Source organism: Babylonia areolata, chromosome 1, assembly GCF_041734735.1.
Source record: "Babylonia areolata isolate BAREFJ2019XMU chromosome 1, ASM4173473v1, whole genome shotgun sequence".
Classification (NCBI taxonomy): Eukaryota; Metazoa; Mollusca; class Gastropoda; order Neogastropoda; family Buccinidae; genus Babylonia; species Babylonia areolata.
In genome coordinates, this window is record NC_134876.1 from 21,742,763 (window position 1) to 21,762,443 (window position 19,681).

Here is a 19,681-nt window from a genome sequence, read left to right on the forward strand (position 1 = left end):
GGTTTATTTCCCCATGAGGCTGTGTATTTGTTTCACATGTTGTGTGTTGTGTATGTGTTTGACATAGTGTTTATTGTGTATTTGTTTCACATGGTGTGTGTTGTGTATTTGTTTGACATGGTGTGTATTGTGCATTTATCTGACATGGTTTGTACCATATGACAGAAGGGTGAAACACGTTTGACGTGTGTGTTTTGGCAGAGTTTGAACATGTACGTGCCTCCTGACGAGGTGATCAATGCCTATGGGGAGGTGGGCCTGAAGCTGCACCAAGATGACGGTCTGGTGGACGTCCAGCACGTCCAGCACGACGCTGGGGTGGTCGCTGCTGTCAACCCTGTCTATCAAAGGTACCTGCTCATGCTCTCCCTCTCTCTTCTGTCTGTGAATCGGAATGTATTTGAGCGTCTAGTTGTTCAGATGAGACGATAAACCGAGGTCCTGTGTACAGCACGCATATGGTGCCCTGAAAAACGACCCAGAGTGTTGTCCTTTGGCAAATATCTGTAGAAGGAATCGACACTGATAGGTACGCAAATATAATACATGCATGCACTCAAGGCCTGACTGAGCAAGTTGGGCTATGCTGCTGGTCAGGCAGGTCAGAACAGCAGAGTAGGCATCTGCTGTCCTATCTGGGCAAGAATTTGATTGTAGTGGAGAGTGTCTCGCCCAAGTTAAATTCCCTCTTTTGGCTTTCTTACATTTTCCCCGCTTTCTCGTTTTTGGAATTAACTGTCTTATGCTTGGACAGTGAATGAATCGATGGCTTACAGTTATTTGTTTACTGCACATACATTTTATATTGTTAGAAAATTTTGTACGAATGGCATTTAAACAAATTCTATACATAAAACTTGTAATTTGTCTTGAGTGTGCTGTAGGTATCAAATTTAGAAAATGGTGTCAATCAATGGTGTGTGTGTGTGTGTGTGTGTGCAGTGATGAACAGCCCGCCCAATTGGAGCCTTCCCCACAGGCGGCTCCCTTGCCGGAGAGCACCACCATACTGTGATGACCACCCCTCCAGCTTTGCCTTGCCACCCGACCCCTCCTCTCCCCTTCCCCGCCACACCCCCTCCCTCCCTCCTCTCATCATTCGTCCGTCTTTCTCTCCACCTCCGCACCACTCCAGAGCCCCTTGCTCTTGTTGTGCCTTCTCTCTGTCGTCATGCAAAGTAGTTTGGGTTTCCATGGTACTTTGGATGTGAAAAGAAATGTTGCCAAGATTCCCCCAAAGATGAACTGATTCTCACCAAGAGACTGGAGCCTTTACCAATCAACTGTTTATTTGAAGTTGTTTTTTTTTGTTGTGGCTGTTTATGATGCGATGTGTTTTTTTTGGTCATACTTTAAGGTTCTCATGGACTTCCTGACTTAAATTTGTAGCAAGTGTTTAAAAGACTTTTGTTACTGAATAAAGCTTGTAGTCATTCTGAATATTTATAGGTTAATTTTGTTTATTTGTGCCTTAAAATGAATTTTGTTATGGTTTGATTTTCTTTTAGATTTTATATTTGATGTTCCTTCTATTGCATACAATACATATTTATGTATATATATATATTTATTTGTAGGGACCATTCTAATGAGACACATGGTATTAAAGCATGTTAGAGCCTTTCTTAAATTTTGATGGGTTTTTTTTTTTTGTGCCTTAAAAAGTCATTTTTGTTATGGTTGGATTTCTTTTTAATCTAGTGATTGATGATCTTTCTATTGTATGCTGTATTGCAGAAATCATTTTCAAGAGTTATATCAAGCTTATAGTTTGGGTGTTTTTTTTGTGTTTTTTTTTTTAATTTACCTTGGTGCATTTTGTTATAGACCAAAGACTGGTGTTACCTAAGCCTGTAGAGATTTTTTTTTTTTTTTTTAAATCACTTCTGATTATTTATATCCTAAAAAAAAAGCGGTTTATGGTGATATATCTTTTCTTTTTTTTTTTTTAAGTAAATGATAGCTCTTTTCCCTTGGACATAAAAGAAAGGTGGATGTGGTGCTATTTTGGAGTGGATTGTTTTTTGAGATCAAGAAACCTGCTGAGAGTGTCTTTGTCTTGTTAGTACTTATTGAACCTCATTTCCCTGTTGTTTGCATGCATAACATATTGTTGAAGACTTCACATTCCTTGTTGACCATTGTCTCAGAAGTTATTGATTATAAAAAAATAAAAAAAATGGTATAATTCCTTTTTTGCAAACCTTTTTTTTTTTTTTTTTTTGGATTGCTTATTGCAGCTTTCTAATCTTTATGTATCATGCGTGAGCTTATATACTGATCTTCTTGTATGTTCATGTTTATTCTGTAGAGGATGTAAAGATTTTTTTGATACGCAGCAAATATTAAAGAATCTATTTCTATAGATAGTGTGTGTGCCTTATTTTTTTCTCTTGTTTTTCTTTTTTTTTCCTTTTTTTTTCATTTGTGAAAATGTGAGAATGAACATGCTGGTAGTGATGATCATATCACACTTCACATAAGTTATACCTCACATGTCTATATGTATCAACTTTCATAAAATATAACAGATTTCACACCAAGAAGATATTTTTCATCTAATTACTTATCAGAAACTAAAAGGATGCAATGTAAAATTCAGTTTTAATTAACAAGTTCCTAAATGAAAGCCATTGCAAAAAGCAGGCAGAAAATGCAAAGCTTGACAGATCATGCATGAGAGTTGATTTGAATAAACTTCCACCTCACACACACACACACACACACACACACACACAGTGAGGCCATTTATTCAGACTGAAATTCTTTCCATTCAAATCCAGTTTGAGATGCTGGGTTCTGCTCATGGAACAATGTCCACTCCAACTCTTTTTTTTTTTTTTTTTCATTCTCAGTTAAATCAAGGAGGCGTCACAGCATTCCTCAAATCCATATATATTATACATCTGCTAAGCAGATGCCTTACCCAATACACTTAAACCAGGCCTTGAGGGGAAAAACAAAAAAAAAATTATAAAAGTACTAATTTACAGAATGAACTAAACTCCACTTTTTGGAGGGTAGTTTTTAAGATCTTAAACAAAATATCTTTGCCCAAATAACTGAGCATACCAAAAAGTAAATGAAAAGATTTGGATTTCTTTCTAAGAGGCAAGTGTTTACCTTAAGGGCTCTGAAAGATGGACAAGAAGCACCATTTTGTGCCAAAAACTTTTGTAGTGTGTATACACACACACATGAACAAATGCCTGCACACATAAAGAAAACTAAACATTTCAGTTTATACACTTTTGAAATTCTAAGGACTGCTAATTAAGTATTTCTAAACACAGATGATGAATTTGGACATGACCATTATATAATACAAATACAAAATAAGTACATTAAAGGAAAACATGGAAGACAGCCACACAAGAAAATCTCTGGTACAAACAGATTATATTCTTCGACAGCAAATCATGTGATAGCAATATGCTATAATTATAAGCACACAGACAAATCAGCTGATATACATGACACAGATACATAACGTACACAGGAAATTAAATGCAAGTTCACACACAGATTTAAAATCCCATAGTCATGACATCTCCATTCTCTGAAGTCTTTCTTTGAATTTCAGTCCAGCAAACGGAATACACACAATAAATTTAATGATTAGAAAGTCAGTACAGTCATTTAACCATTTTCTCTCTTTATCGTTGAAAATGTTTTAACATGCACATAACACAATCAGTTCAGCCGATTTCAAGTCATGGCCAAAACGTGCTTCATGACATCAGCTGTATGTTAAATGGAGTTGGGCTGGTCACGGCGAGTCTGAATGATGACGAATGCTGTCCTCGATCCACTGCAGGAACTCGCTGGTCCTGGCGTATATCCCTGGAGCGTTGGGTCTGGCACAGCCAAACCCCCACGATGTCACGCCCAGCACGGTGTACACTCCTGCAACAACCAGAAGTACTTACGTTGTGAGGCCTGTCATTCCAACAGAAGTACTTATGTTGTGAAGCCTGTCATTCCATCAGAAGTACTTATGTTGTGAGGCCTGTCAGAAGTACTTATGTTGTGAGGCCTGTCATTCCATCAGAAGTACTTTTGTTGTGAGGCCTGTCAGAAGTACTTATGTTGTGAGGCCTGTCATTCCATCAGAAGTACTTTTGTTGTGAGGCCTGTCAGAAGTACTTATGTTGTGAGGCCTGTCATTCCATCAGAAGTACTTGTGTTGTGAGGCCTGTCATTCCATCAGAAGTACTTATGTTGTGAGGCCTGTCATTCCATCAGAAGTACTTATGTTGTGAGGCCTGTCATTCCATCAGAAGTACTTGTGTTGTGAGGCCTGTCATTCCATCAGAAGTACTTATGTTGTAAGGCCTGTCATTCCATCAGAAGTACTTGTGTTGTGAGGCCTGTCATTCCATCAGAAGTACTTGTAAGGCCTGTCATTCCATCAGAAGTACTTGTGTTGTGAGGCCTGTCATTCCATCAGAAGTACTTATGTTGTAAGGCCTGTCATTCCATCAGAAGTACTTATGTTGTGAGGCCTGTCATTCCATCAGAAGTACTTGTGAGGCCTGTCATTCCATCAGAAGTACTTGTAAGGCCTGTCATTCCATCAGAAGTACTTATGTTGTGAGGCCTGTCATTCCATCAGAAGTACTTATGTTGTGAGCAGATATGCCAATCCCTGTTACGTGTTTGTAGGAACAATAAGGAAATTTGGCAGGAACATTTTCAACTTGTTAGAAACACTCAAGACTCCATGCCACATCAGCAATCCACCACGCACAGACACTGTTTGACCTGATGCAACTTGATTTAGCAATATTCTCTCTTGTTCAGGCAAACGATTAAGCTGACTGGTCCACTGACTTTGCTGTTTCAATGTATATGCTGTTTCAATGTAAATATGCACGCGATTAGCTGAGCATCATCAAGTGAGAACAAGGTTAGTAGTGACTGCCCTGGCCCTGTGATCGATAGGTCTAGAATGTCTGGGTGGTGTTATGACAGGAAAGCATGTGACCATGCTAGTTAGCTGAAAATGAACTTGTCATAAAAATTCTGACGTCAGCGTAACGTCAGAACAAACTGCGATCAAGGGTAACGAAATACGGCGAAATCGTAACAACTGGCATCTCTGTGTGAGGCCTGTCATTCCATTTTCCATATTATTGCATTGTTTAAAAAATTCTTTGAAAGAATTATTCATACACATAAACACTGATACAGTTACTGTTACTCTGATGAACCTGACTTGGAAGCCTACACGATAAATTCACTTAAGCCTTATGTTCCATGATGTCCTTCCGTGCACGTTTAAGGACTTCTTAAATGAAGTGACATTGTTAATCAGATTTTAAATGTTTTAAACTCTGGAGGATTTTAAACTTTGGGTGGAAAAATTGAAGCAGTGATTAGTTTTACAGTACTTTTTTTTTTTTTTTTTTTTTTTTTACTTCGACTTAAAGTAGATGCTAATGTGGCAATAGCTTTGAGATGTCTTTCGTGGTTGGCGAGGCTCTAAGCACCATACTTTGACTTGATTTGACTTGGAGGCGAAGGCGAGTGTCCACTCATTCAATTCCCATGCATGGACCAGGATTTTTACTCGCCCCCCCCCACCCCCACCCCCCAGCCTGTAGACCTTGAATGGTGGTCTGTGTGCTAATCATTCAGACACGATGATACACCGAGGCTCCATGTGCAACATGCACTTATCACATGTTCAGAAACCCACAGCACCATACTGGTTAACCCATATTATTCCTGTTTTTCAACATGAATCACCATTACAGTTTCAATATAGCAAAATTCAATGTGCTGTAATCAGAAATCTCTCTCTCTCTATATATATAAATATATATATAAATTATATATATATATGCATACATATATACATATTCAGTTCCATTCATATATCATCAATAAACATGTTTTTTGGTCCAAGGAAGAAAAAACAACAACCCAACAACAATCAGAAACGTACCATCAATGTTGCAAACGAGGGGCCCTCCGCTGTCTCCCTGGCAGGTGTCGACGCCCCCCTCGGTGAAGCCGGCACACAGCATGCGGATGGTCAGTGACCCTTTGTACAGGTACTGGCACACGTTGAAGCCCAGCAGGGGCACTGTGGCCATTCGCAGGGTGTTGGTGTACCCTGCCCATGTATCATAATAATAATGATGATGCTAATAATGCTAATAATGATGATGATGATAATAATGATGATGATAATGACTAATAATAAAAATAATAATAATCATGATGACAATAATGCTAACAGTGATAATAATGCTAATAATGATGATGATGATAATAATGATGATGATAATAATAAAAATAATAATGATGACAATAATTCTAATAGTGATAATAATAATAATAATAATGATGATGATGATAATAATGATACTGATGTTGATGATAATGATAATAATAATGAAAATAATGAGATGATGATGATGATAATAATAATAATAATAATAATAATGAATTATATAACGCTAATGATAATAGTTTCAGTTTGTGATCAGACAAATCCATATACATAACACCGTATCTGCTGGGCACATGCCTGACAGCAGCACAGCTGAATGCCCTAGTCAGTCCACTGTGCATGTATACATATTTGTGTGTACCTCTCAGAGCATGCTAATAATAACAATAAATGATAATAATGATAACGAGAACAGTTTCAGTTTGTTATCGGACAAACCCATATACACTACACCACAGCTGCTAGGCAGATTTCTGACAGCAGCACAGCCAAACGCCCTAGTCCGTCCAGAGTGCATGTATACATATTTGTGTACCTCTCAGAGTGGACATCTTCTAAAAATTTTGTGAGACGACAACACTTTTGTTACCATGAGTTCTTTTTCCAGTGCCCCAAATGTGTGTGTGCTGCTCATGGGACCTTCATTTGCCATCTCTTTTGAATGACAAGATGCTCGGTTTGACAAAAACTGTATGTACAGCAAGCAGTATTCTGACAAGGACAAGTCTACTAGTCTCATGTAAATGGGAGGTGTCACGGCAGAATCTGTTAGTTGCTGGACTTCTGATCCATACAGTAATCCATACAGTAATACAGTAATCCATGAGATAATATATACAGTAATACGGTAATCCATACAGTAATACAGTAATCCATACAGTAATTCATACACCATACAGTAATCCATACACCACACAGTAATACACCATACAGTAATCCATACACCATACAGTAATCCATCCAGTAATCCATGAGATAATCAAGACAGTAATACAGTAATCCATACAGTAATCCATACACCACACAGTAATCCATACACCATACAGTAATCCATACAGTGATACAGTAATCCATACAGTAAGCTATATAGCAGTCCATTCAGTAATACAGTAATCCATACAGTAATCCATATAGTAATCCATACAGTAATACAGTAATCCATACAGTAAGCCATATAGCAATCCATTCAGTAATACAGTAATCCATACAGTAATATAGTAATCCACACAGTAATACAGTAATCCATATAGCAATCCATACAGTAATACAGTAATCCATACAGTAATCCATTCAGTAATACAGTAATCCATACAGTAATCCATACAGTAATACGGTAATCCATACAGTAATACAGTAATCCATATAGTAATCCATTCAGTAATACAGTAATCCATATAGTAATCCATACAGTAATACGGTAATCCATACAGTGATACGGTAATCCATACAGTAATACATTCAGTAATACAGTAATCCATACAGTAATCCATTCAGTAATACAGTAACCCATATAGTAATCCATTCAGTAATACAGTAATCCATACAGTAATCCATTCAGTAATACAGTAATCCATACAATAATCCATTCAGTAATACAGTAATCCATACAGTAATCACCAGTGATCAGGGTTCAAGGCCCTCTCTCAGCATGGTAATGTGTCCTTGGGGAAAGGCACTTTATACAGACTGTCCTCATTCCATCCATGTGTGAACACCTGGTTGGGGGAGGTAGAAATGTAACAACGGCAGGATGGGATTGAGCTCCGACTTCCGTAAAAGGCTATGGGACCCTTCATATTTAATTGCATCGGTTTAAGAGCATGATGGCACATGTGGCAAAACTCTCAGTTTTATGTCAGCAAGAACAAGCAGATAAAAAACTGAAACAAAGGACTTAGCAGGAAGGAGATTTAAAAAAAACAAAAAACAACAACAAAAAAACCCAAAAAAACAAGAGAGGCAAGGCCTTCAAGACTCACTTGTGATACACTTTTTTTTTTTACCAAAAAAACCTAATCATTAAAATGTAATCTGTATTTGTTATTATAAAGCTTCGGGTTAAGAAAAAAAAGAAGAATAAAAAAAAAGTCCTGACAGCAGATTTGAACCACCCGTGTTCAGGTGAGAAGAAACTGTCTTACCCAATACACTATCGTGGCTCCTTAACTGATGTTAAAAAATTTAACATTTAAACATGTTTTTTAAGGACGATAAATCGACTGCGGTATTCGCAGTGAGAACACTGTTTAAATCATATTATGTATTCTGGTGTATCTTGGGCATTGAAAAAATCTTTAAGGGCAATTAAAAATTCTTTTTAAGTCCGCAGTAAAGGAGACGTGGCTATCGCCGCAATCACACTGCAACATTTAGCCATTTTCTCTGGAACTAGATAGATGTACATGTTAAGTTACACCCGCCGGGAATGTATGACACGGTCAATTCAATTTCTCTTTTATGTTCATTCTAGTTTTATAGTTTTAAAGTTGATATGAAAATTGAGTATTTTGTTAAACTAATAATATGTAGAGCCAAGTACAAGTACTTCTAAACGTCGTATGAAGTGAAAAGGACTTAATTTTGGGAAAAGTCAAGACTCGAAATTTTTACATTTCATCAAGGGTAATAACTCTCATGGTTTATTATTTCTGACTGTGAATTCCGACTGATTTTGTTGATATTTTTATGACAGTTTGAGGCATAATCCTGGCAGTTTGAGGCATAATCCAGTAAGTGATGAAGCGTTCACAAATCTTTCTCTGAATAAATATTTAACGGTCTCCTTCTCCAACTTTCCATCACATGTTATTGTGTATTGTCGATTGAATATAGGATTGAATGGGCAGGTCAACAACTTGAAACAAAATGGCATCCTTCGCGTTCGCAAGGAATATGAGCACACGCTTTGAATATGTATATCTATCTATCTATCTATCTATCTATCTATCTATCTATATACATATATATTGATTTTTGCCCATGACCTTCAGGGCTCAGCCAATAGATCTATAAAGTCCACTTGTAGTACTGATTTTAGTATTTTCCGAAAAAGAATGAACACAGTGAAAGCCCTGTACACAAGCTTTTTATGTATTGAGTATAATTTCAGAATGTAATGTTTAAGATGAGAAAGATCACTTTAAAGCAAATTAACCCCCCTAGCATTAATTACAGGTTAATTTCCCTTTTTTACTATCTGCAGCAAAGACATGCACCAGAAATATAACTTCCATGCTTAGCAAAAGAAGTTCCTGTTTGAACAAAAAATGATAAAAATGACTGCTCTTGTTGTTGTGTCAGAATATCAGATCAAAGTACAAAGTTTAGAGAATAAAAGAACAGTAAATTCAGTCTGCATATAATTTGGATTTTTTAAATTTTTTTGTGCCCATCCCACAGGTGCAATATTGTTTTAAACAAGATGACTGGAAAGAACTGACTTTTTCCTACTTTTATGCCAAATTTGGTGTCAAATGACAAAGTATTTGCAGAGAAAATGGCAATGTTAAAGTTTACCACAGACACACAACCGAACCACAGACACACAACCAAACACCGGGTTAAAACATAGACTCACTTTGTTTACACAAGTGAGTCAAAAATGAAACAAGGGAGAAAGCACAAACCAAACCAAATCCCAACCAAACAAAACCAGATGTAATGTCCAGTCCATCCAAGACCCTACATCTTTCCCTTCTCCCCCCTTAGCTCTCCAAAGAGTCACTGGTGTGCCTAACAGACTGACCACAACTCCACCAGATTCCACCAAGTCTGTCAGTGCGTGTCAAAGCCTGTGTTTCTTTATATGTGCATACACATACATGCTCATACCCTCTAGATCTCTTTATATGGTCACTGAGCCCATACCAGAGGTCGATCCAGTTTCGCCCCATCCGGATATGAGGCACTTGGTACCTGGGGTGTAGACAGTACCCGAGGTGGGCAGGCATGCAGGTTGAACGTAGTCATTGAACTTGATACCTTGTCCGTCCAGAGACTTCACCTTCAGCAGGGCGATGTCGTAGTCATGAGTCTCTCCTGCACGGAAACATTTACACGTTCAGTTTAATTTTCAGGGAGGTGTTAAGGTGTGCAGACTGATCGATATACACTACACCACAATTATCTTCCTTTGAAAAGAAAACATGAAAATTTCTCAAAAAAGCCTGACCTTCCGCATAAACCTAACACACTAGTTTCAGTTTCTGGGATGTCGTAAGGCATGCAGGACTGATCAGACAGATTGTACACTATACCATATTTGTATTTCTCTTTTTGTCACAACAGATTTTTCTGTGTGAAATTCGGGCTGCTCTCCCTAAGGAGAACACATTGCAACCCATTTTTTATTGTATTTTTTCCAGCGTGCAGTTTTATTTGTTTTTCCTATCGAAGTGGATTTTTCTACAGAATTTTGCCAGGAACAACCCTTTTATTGCTGAGGGTTCTTTTATGTGCGCTAAGTGCATGCTGCACACGGGACCTCAGTTTATCGTCTCATCCGAATGACTAGCGTCCAGACCACCACTCAAGGTCTAGTGGAAGGGGAGAAAATACTGACAACTATGGGATTCAAACCGGTGTGTTCAGATTCTCTCGCTTCCTAGGCGGACATGTTAGGCCAACGCTCCACATATCAAGGTGATCAGATCCCAAGAGCAAGAAGAACCAGACACACAGTGACTCACGGTGGTAGTTACGGTGAAGGATGAGCTCCTCCACCAGAAACTTCTGCTCCCCTCGGTCAGCCACCTTCAGTCCGTGGTCACCCACCCTGATCAGTATCCGCGACTTGGCCAGGTTCCTGGAATGCAATGAACATGATGATGATGGTGATGGTGATGATGATGGTGATGGTGATGATAGTGATGATGATGATGGTCAGGTTCCTGGAATGTAATGAACATGATGATGGTGATGGTGATGATGATGGTGTTGATTGTGATGATGATGGTGTTGATGGTGATGAGGATGGTGATGGTGATGATGGTGATTATGATGGTCAGCTCTCCCTTGTACCCTTCTTAACCAACACAGGTAATGTCACACAATTTATGGCACAGGCAGACCAAAAAGTATACAGACAGACAGACAGAGTGGCAAACAGACAGACAGAATGAATGAATCTTTATTTTCCAACAGTAAAGACATTAGAATATTGGCTGGCTGCCTGCCGTTGTCCTAGAGACAAACAAACATATACATATATAATCATATACACATATAAATATACTCAATACATGTATACATACATGTACAAGGATAATTCAACGTCAAACTGAGAGACACAACATAGATCATATGTTTATGAAACAGAAGTGAGTAACACACACACACACACACACACACACACACACACACATGCACACAGAATTTGATGGGCAAACTAAGTACATGTGACTTATACAATAAAAGATTTTAGGTCTGGGTTTTGGCACACATGTACTGTCCAAGTTTCTCTTTGAATGTTGTGGTGGAAAAATTTTCTTTGAGGTGTTTGGGGAGATTGTTCCAGCAGTGCGTGCCAGAGTATGCTGAACTTGATTCATAAAGGACTGTTCTTGACTCGGGTAGAATCAGTGTTGCATTTCAGGAGTCAGGGTTGCGAATATCATTGCAGACAATGGTTTTTGGTTTAGATACATAGGGCATTTACCAATAAAACTGTATGCATAAGTATGCACTTATTCAATATCAGCTGCTTAGGCAAGGGAAGTGGTGGCTACAGTTGATATTGATGACTGCGTGTATTTTGTATGACACCACTGAGGTGTTTTACAGCAAGCCTGTGTACAGAATCTAGTTTTTTCATGTGCACTTTGCTGCAGTTGTCCCACACATCTGAAACGTAATTAATGCTAGACATGATGTGAGAATGGAAAAATAAATAGGAAGCTTCTGGATTGATGACATTTTAAACAGGATAACAGGCAAACATTTTTTTGCAACTGAATCTGACAAAGAATTGATATGTGCCTCCCATTTAAGCTGGTTGTCAATGACGACACCAAGGTGTTGATGTTCTGTAGCTTGTTCAATAGCTTGGCCATCAATGGACAAAGTGTGTGATTTAAGCCACACTGGTGCTTTTGTCGAGTAGCTACAATCATACTCTTTGTTTTTTCTGGGTTAAGGAGCATACTTTTCTGTACACGAGTTGGACACTTCAGTTAGGCGTGTTTGCATTCTATCATTAATGTGCTCTACATTTAGTCCAGCAGCTAGAGAAGAGTCATCTGCAAACATGTTGCATGATACTGTGAGAAGATGCATAATGGAAGGCCACTGATATAAATGTTGAACAATTGGGGGCCAAGCACAGAGCCTTGTGGAATGACCATTTTTGTTACACTTACATCCGAAAAGTCCTGTCTACTAATACACTCTGTTTTCTTTCTTTTAAGTATGACTCGAAGAATCAGTTTAACAGAATTCGAACCAAGATGATAAACCCGTAGCTTTTCAAGAAGTATTTGATGGTTAACAAGATCAAATGCTTTCTTCAGATCTAGAAAATATCATTCTATTGTTTTGGGTTTTTTTGTTTTTTTTTGGTTTTGGGGTTGTTGTTTTTTGTCACTTATAACTGTGAGGGCTGTCTGACAGGAGTGTTTTGGGTGCTACCCTGACTAATTTTGATGAAGCAAGTTGTGCTGGTCAAGACATTGCAAAAGGTGTTTCTGTACAAGTTTTGCAAGTGGTTTAGAAAGCGATGACACTATCAATATTGGTCGGTAATCGTTCAGGTCTGAAGGATTTTTTACTTTAGGTAGAGGTATAATTTTGGCAGTTTTGAACATAGCTTGAAAATAGCTTTTTGATATACTGATGTTATAAACATATATCAGATGATGCACTGTATATGGCAGCGAAAGAAGCAGAATTTTATTGCTGAGCCCGTCACAACCATGTGCATTTTTTGTCCAAGGCTGGATATGTATTTACCAACCTCATAGATAGTTAGTTCTGAAATGTGAAATGTATCTTGAGGGCTGAGTCTGTCTGAACAAAATGATTTTAGACTGGCCGAGCATTTATCTATACTGGTCTGAGTTTCGTTTCTTAGTATCTGTCAAACTTTCCGCGGTGTATAGAAAGTACTTGTTAAAGTCTACTGCCATAAAACAATCAGATTTCAATGATTTTCCAGGAAGGAACTTACTGGTCAGAACATTTAGAGCCTTCCACAAATAGAGAGAGAGAGAGAGAGAGAGAGAGAGAGAGACAGACAGACAGACAGACAGACAGAAAGACATCAGCCAAGGGAGTCACCTAAAGCAGTGTGCGGCAGAGAGAATCCAGAACTCGTTAAGGATGGTGCCTCCACACCAGTGGCCGACCAGCATATCTCCATCCTTGTCCACGTTGTAGATCTTCTGGATGCCAACCTGCATGGCAAAGAGATCCACACCACACACATCATGCATTCCACGAGAAGACAGAGTGTGCAGCAAGTGTAAAATATTGGAAGTTGAAATCCATCTTCTTAATCAATGTGTCTGATAACAAGCCTTAAAAGAACAATTAAAGTTTGTTTATGAATGCTGTTCCAATCTATGACATCAAGTAATCAATTATTTATCATCTGTCTACCTATTTATCTGTCTATTTACCTAAGTACTTGTGTCTTATAAACCATAAGGTTTCATGACATTAAAATATGTTCTATTCACACACTGGAGTGACTACATCACAAATGTCGAGGTCCTGGAGCAGGCAAAGACTATCAGCATCGAGGCAGTGCTGCTAAAGACCCAGCTACGTTGGGCAGGGCACGTGTCCAGGATGGAGGACCACCGCCTGCCCAAGATCGCGCTGTATGGCGAACTGTCCACTGGCCACCGTGACAGAGGAGCACCCAAGAAGAGATACAAAGACTCCTTGAAGAAAGCTCTCGGTGCCTGTCACATTGACCATCGCCAGTGGTCCGCAGTAGCCGCTGATCGAGAGACCTGGCGACGCACCATCCACCAAGCTGTCTCCTCCTTCGAAAACAACCGCAGGGCCAGCCTTGAGGACAAACGCAGAAGGAGGAAGAACCACGACGCTGCAGCCGCGAACCCAGACCAGACTTTCCCTTGCAGCCGCTGCGGCCGACTCTGCTTTTCCCGCATTGGCCTTGTCAGCCATGAGCGTGCCTGCATCAGACGTGGACAACGCCCTTCCTAGATCTTCGTCAGCGAAGCCAGGCCATGATTCACACACACACACAGACACACACAAACACACACACAGACACACACACACAGACACACACCTGCCAGGGGTACATCCCATGCTGTGCCAGATCCCCGCCAACGATCTTCTGGTGTCGGAGCGGGGCCACCTCCCGTGGGGCGTTGAGGTCTGACCCGTTCCCAGCGCTGGCCTGCCGCTTTGTGCGCAGCGACTTCTCCATGGGCCTCAGACCACACTGCGATGTGCCTGAGACACATTTACACAGGGCTCACAGACAGTTTGGGACCTGATATGTACCTGAGATATTTATACAGAGTTCACAAAAAGTTTGGGACCTGAGATGTACCTAAGCATGAGATATTTATACAGAGTTCACAAAAAGTTAGGGACCTGAGATGTACTTGAGAGATTTGAGAGGGGTCACAAACAATTAGGACTTGAAAAAAGCATATATCATGTTTTCATACAGCAACCTCTCCATGGGCCTCAGACCACACTGTGAAGTGCCCGAGAGAGAGATTTACAGAGGGTTCTCAAACAGTTAGGGACCTGAGATGTTAAAATGTTCCTGAGATATTTATACAGTGTTCACAAAAAGTTAAGGACTTGAGATGTACCTGAGAGACTGAATAAGTTTCACCTGGGAGATTTATACAGTGTTCACACCCACACCCACCCACCCACACACACACACACACCACAACTTCAACCACGCCTACGAATCCCAACCATCTAACATCCTACACAACCATACCCATCCCACACATCAACCTCCCCCACCCTCACCCCCCACACACATACAACTACCCCCCACACATTCACTCACACACACACATACAACTACCCACTACACACACTGATGGGGGGTGGACGGGTGGTGGTGGGTCACAGCGTGGTCCTCTCCCCCTACCCCCCCACCCGACCCCTCACACACACACACACCCACACACATAAAACCACCCCGCACACCCACCCACACCCACACTGACCCATGACACTGATGGGGGGTGGGCGGGTGGTGTTGGGTCCGGGCGTGGTGCCGGGCAGGAAGCAGAAGACGCCGACGTCCTCGGTATGCTGGCAGTCGTGCAGGCCCAGCATGAAGTGCTGGCAGTCCAGCACGCTGCTCTCGTTGCCCTGGCAGTCCACCTGGTCCAGGAGGATGGGCTGACTGCTGGGGCCTGCCCCATACACCTCCGTGGCCACCACCTTCCCCCCGTGCCTGCCATACAGAGACAGTTTGACGGTAATGTCCAACTTTAGCAACCTGAATTACTGGAGCTAAACGCACGGTGTATTTCGTTTCTTTTGCAATGCAGGCATGAAGTATGACATAATCAACAATGATATGTGACCCTTGTCGTCCACTCTGAGTAGGTAAATTGTGGTGCAAAATGCCTGTATTGCAATATACACGGAATATACCGTGCACTTAGCTCCAGGAATTTAGATTGCTGAAGTTGGACATTACCCAGTTTGACACCACCTTCACCCCATGCCTGTTACATGGAGACAGTTTGACACCACATTAACCCCGTGCCTGTTACATGGAGACAGTTTGACACCACCTTAACCGCGTGCCTGTTACATGGAGACATTTGACACCACCTTAACCCCATGCCTCTTACATGGAGACAGTTTGACACCACCTTAACTGCGTGCCTGTTACACAGGAGACAGTTTGACACCACCTTAACCCCAAGCCTCTTACATGGAGACAGTTTGACACCACCTTAACCCCATGCCTGTTACATGGAGACAGTTTGACACCATCTTAACCCCATTATTCCATTCTGTCTCATGAAACGGTCACAGAGAAAAGCTGAAACAAATAGGCATTTTTACACCCTCCCAAAACTGATGTAAATAGATATGTGTTCTGCATTCACAGAAACCAACTCAAGCCCCATATCAAATAAAAATAATAATAAGCCTCCCAACTTTCCAATGCATAGTTCTACCCACTCGAAGCCAGCCATTCTGCAGATGACTGTGGCATCACGGTTGTCGAAGGAATCGTCACAGATGGTTCCTCGGGTGTCCCCAACCTCCAGTTCCACCCGACCTTGGTTGGGGCTGCCTCCGTCTACTAGGTACACATGCACTGTAACACCAAGGTACACATGCACTGCAAAATATTACCAAGGTACAGACTTTATGAAAAGAACATAAGGACCACTTCATGAAAGCAAGTGTGTAGGTACAGAGTTCAGAATAAGTTAAAGGCCAATTAAAAAAGCAGTTTTTAAAATATTTTTCTTAATCAAAGATATTATAACATGTAAAAAAATCAAGAGATTGTATGAATTAATCAGGATGTCTATGGTCTACCACTGGCCTCTCGTTAATAAACACAAACGGCTGTTTCAGGCACATGTGCACTATCAACAACTTGAAAATGCGTTTGAAAAATAGATTTTCAAACCATACATTTAGTTAGTTGTTGGTTTAAAAACGACAGCTGTAAATCTGAGTTTAATGAAAGAAATCTCATTACTGAGTGGTGCTGATTGCATTGGTTACACACACTGCTGTAAGCAGAAAACTCAGCATCATTTCATAATCCCTCCAAAAAGAAAACTTGTTCCCACATGGTCCTTAACATTTTGTTTACCCTGTGACTGTGAGGTCCTTGGAACTCTGGATGGACGTAACACCCAGACAGACAGACACCCAAGAGTCCAACACCCTCCATCCCTCAATCAATGAAACCTTAGCAACACCAGCTCCCCAGCGCTGAACAGCCTTAAATCAAAGGCTCCAGCCAATAGATCGCTGCACTCAGCTCTCTCGGCTAACAACAAACCTTTGCATATCTGTTCGAAGCTTAACAAATGGTGTCGTCTCAGAGAAACCGGTCCTTTTTCAATTATATTTCTTGTGATATACTCAGTTCAATCAAACTGAAGCTGGTGTTTACAGTGGTTGGTAAGTTTTAATGTTTTAGGGAGGAGGGGGGATCTGGAAGGGGGTGAGGTGGGGTGAGTATCTGAAAATAGTTATTTTTAAGTTTCTCCGAACTGAGAGACAAGAATTATGTGCTACTACAGTAACAAAAAACAAAAACAAAACAAAAAAAGTCTTTAAATTGGTGAAAGAAATAAACTTCTAAGCTCCTTTTCTCTCTCTCTCTCTCTCTCTCTCTCTCTCTCTCTCTCACACACACACACACACATCCTGCTCCTCGCTTACCTCCGTTCCAAACCCATCCCCACCCTATACATGCAGACACCTTACACCCTTCCTTATCCAACCGCCTACTTAACCCTCTCCCCCTTACACACACACACACACACTCACACACACACACACACAAACACAACACCTCCCCCACCCCAAACCCCACCACCTCTCCACACACACACACACACACACACACACAGATGACCTACCCGACTCCGGAGCCGGGGTGGTGGTGGTGGTGGTAGGGGCGCGGGTGGTGGGGGGCCGGGCAGTTCGGTGACACCTGACCCCTGCATCCTCCAGGTGGCTGCAGTCGCTGAGGACCCAGCCAGCGTGCGGGCAGTCCGCCACAGAGCTCTCACCGCCTGTGCACTGCACTTCGTCCAGCCAGATGGGGCCGGACCCCTCACCGAACACCATGCCGTTCACCGCCTCGCCGCCGTGCCTGTGGCGGTAGGACAGTGGGTGAGATGCACAGGGACTTCAAAACGGACACACACTATTTACAAAGTCTGTGTGTGAGATGCGAGGGGAATACTTACCACGTTCATTAGAACCATGCTATTTATAACGGTACGTGTGTGAGACGTGGGGGAAATACTTTCGTCTGTTTCAATAACTATCATTTTTTGTACCACAATTAGAATGACTTTATTAGAATTAACATGAAATGAATTAACGCGATCTAACCAAATATATAAATAAATGAATACTTCAAAATAATGGAAGGCAAATGATTTGAGATTTTTCCGATCTCCCATGTCAACATATGTGCAGACCTGCTTGTACTTGAGCCCCCTTCGTGTGTATACGTACACAGATCAAATACGCACGTTAAAGATCCTGTAATCCATGTCAGCTTTCAGTGGGTTATAGAAACAAGAACATACCTATCATCCACATCCCCGAAAATAGAATATGGCTGCCTACATGGCTGGGTAAATAAGCAAAACAGTCATACCCGTAAAATGTTACATGTCTCTCTGCGTTTGTATGTGTGCGTGCCTGAAATCTGATTGAATGACACACGGGAAACAAATGATAAGCGCCCAATGGCAGCCGTCAGTCGGCTCTACCCAGGTAGGCAACCTGTTGTGCAAATAACCCCGTGTTTGTAAAGGGCTTAGAGCTTGGTCTCCGACCGAGGATAGGTGCTATATAAGTATTCATATCAGCATCATTTATAAGTCCGTGTGCGACATGTGAGGGGAATACTTGCTGAGTTCACGTCCAACATTCCTTTGTTGTTTTTTTTTACTCTTTTTTTTTTTGCCCCACAATTAGAATGACTTTATTACAATTAACATGAAATGAAATAACACGATCTAACCAAATAAACAAATAAGTGAATACTCGAAAACATAAATAAAAATCAAAAGAAATGTGGAAGGCAAATAACTGAAATAAAATAAGAATAAGGTAAACACCAACAACACCAACCACAACCACCACCACTATATCCACCACCACCATAACCACCACCACCACAAACAACAAGCCCCATAATCGCTGGAAAAAAAAGAACCACCCAAAACGCTGAAACCAACCCAACCCAACACAGCCCGGGACCGAACCCCAGCCCCAAACCCCACCTGTTGCCCAGCATGCTGCAGTTCACCATACTGTGTGTGTGCAACTGTGGTCACAGGAAAAACAAATACAAAACAACCCCCCCCTTCCCCCCCCCAAAAAAAAAAACAACAAACCTGCTGATACCGGCCCAACCCAGCCCAGGACCGAACCAAACCCCAGCCCCCACCAGAAGCCAAGCATGCTGCAGACCATGGTCGCAGAGAGAAAAAAACAAACCCTTCCCCCAAAACGCTGAAATCAACTCTACCCAGCACAGCCCGGGACAGAACCGAACCCCAACCCCCACCTGAAGCCCAGCATCCTGCAGACCACGGTGGCCTCCTCGTCCCCCCAACCGTCGTCACACACGGTACCGCGGAGTCCGTTCCGGATCAGCTCCACACGGCCCTCGTAGGCACTGGTGCCGTTCTTCAGCTCTATCTTCACCTCCTCTGTCATGAGGGTCACGCGCCATACACAGTTTGAGTTCTGTATGGATGGGTGTGG

At 41.2% G+C, this 19,681-nt stretch overlaps 2 protein-coding genes across 2 annotated transcripts in view; one reads left to right on the forward strand and one right to left on the reverse strand.

The window, feature by feature from the left end:
* LOC143286623 (uncharacterized) overlaps window positions 1-2,365 on the forward strand; it is a 177,678-nt gene extending 175,313 nt beyond the window's left edge. Inside the window, exons 182-183 of the mRNA XM_076594665.1 lie at window positions 202-350; window positions 943-2,365. Coding sequence (XP_076450780.1) covers window positions 202-350; window positions 943-1,015 — 222 coding nt within the window. The 3' untranslated portion in view covers window positions 1,016-2,365. The remainder of the gene's footprint in view (window positions 1-201; window positions 351-942) is intronic.
* LOC143280846 (neurotrypsin-like) overlaps window positions 1,298-19,681 on the reverse strand; it is a 55,544-nt gene continuing 37,160 nt past the window's right edge. Inside the window, exons 21-30 of the mRNA XM_076585568.1 lie at window positions 19,482-19,626; window positions 17,812-18,047; window positions 16,385-16,523; window positions 15,409-15,641; window positions 14,499-14,665; window positions 13,514-13,629; window positions 10,930-11,045; window positions 10,109-10,279; window positions 5,951-6,121; window positions 1,298-3,906 (exon numbers count right to left, since the gene is read on the reverse strand). Of these exons, the coding sequence (XP_076441683.1) occupies window positions 3,770-3,906; window positions 5,951-6,121; window positions 10,109-10,279; window positions 10,930-11,045; window positions 13,514-13,629; window positions 14,499-14,665; window positions 15,409-15,641; window positions 16,385-16,523; window positions 17,812-18,047; window positions 19,482-19,626 (1,631 nt within the window). The 3' untranslated portion in view covers window positions 1,298-3,769. The remainder of the gene's footprint in view (window positions 3,907-5,950; window positions 6,122-10,108; window positions 10,280-10,929; window positions 11,046-13,513; window positions 13,630-14,498; window positions 14,666-15,408; window positions 15,642-16,384; window positions 16,524-17,811; window positions 18,048-19,481; window positions 19,627-19,681) is intronic.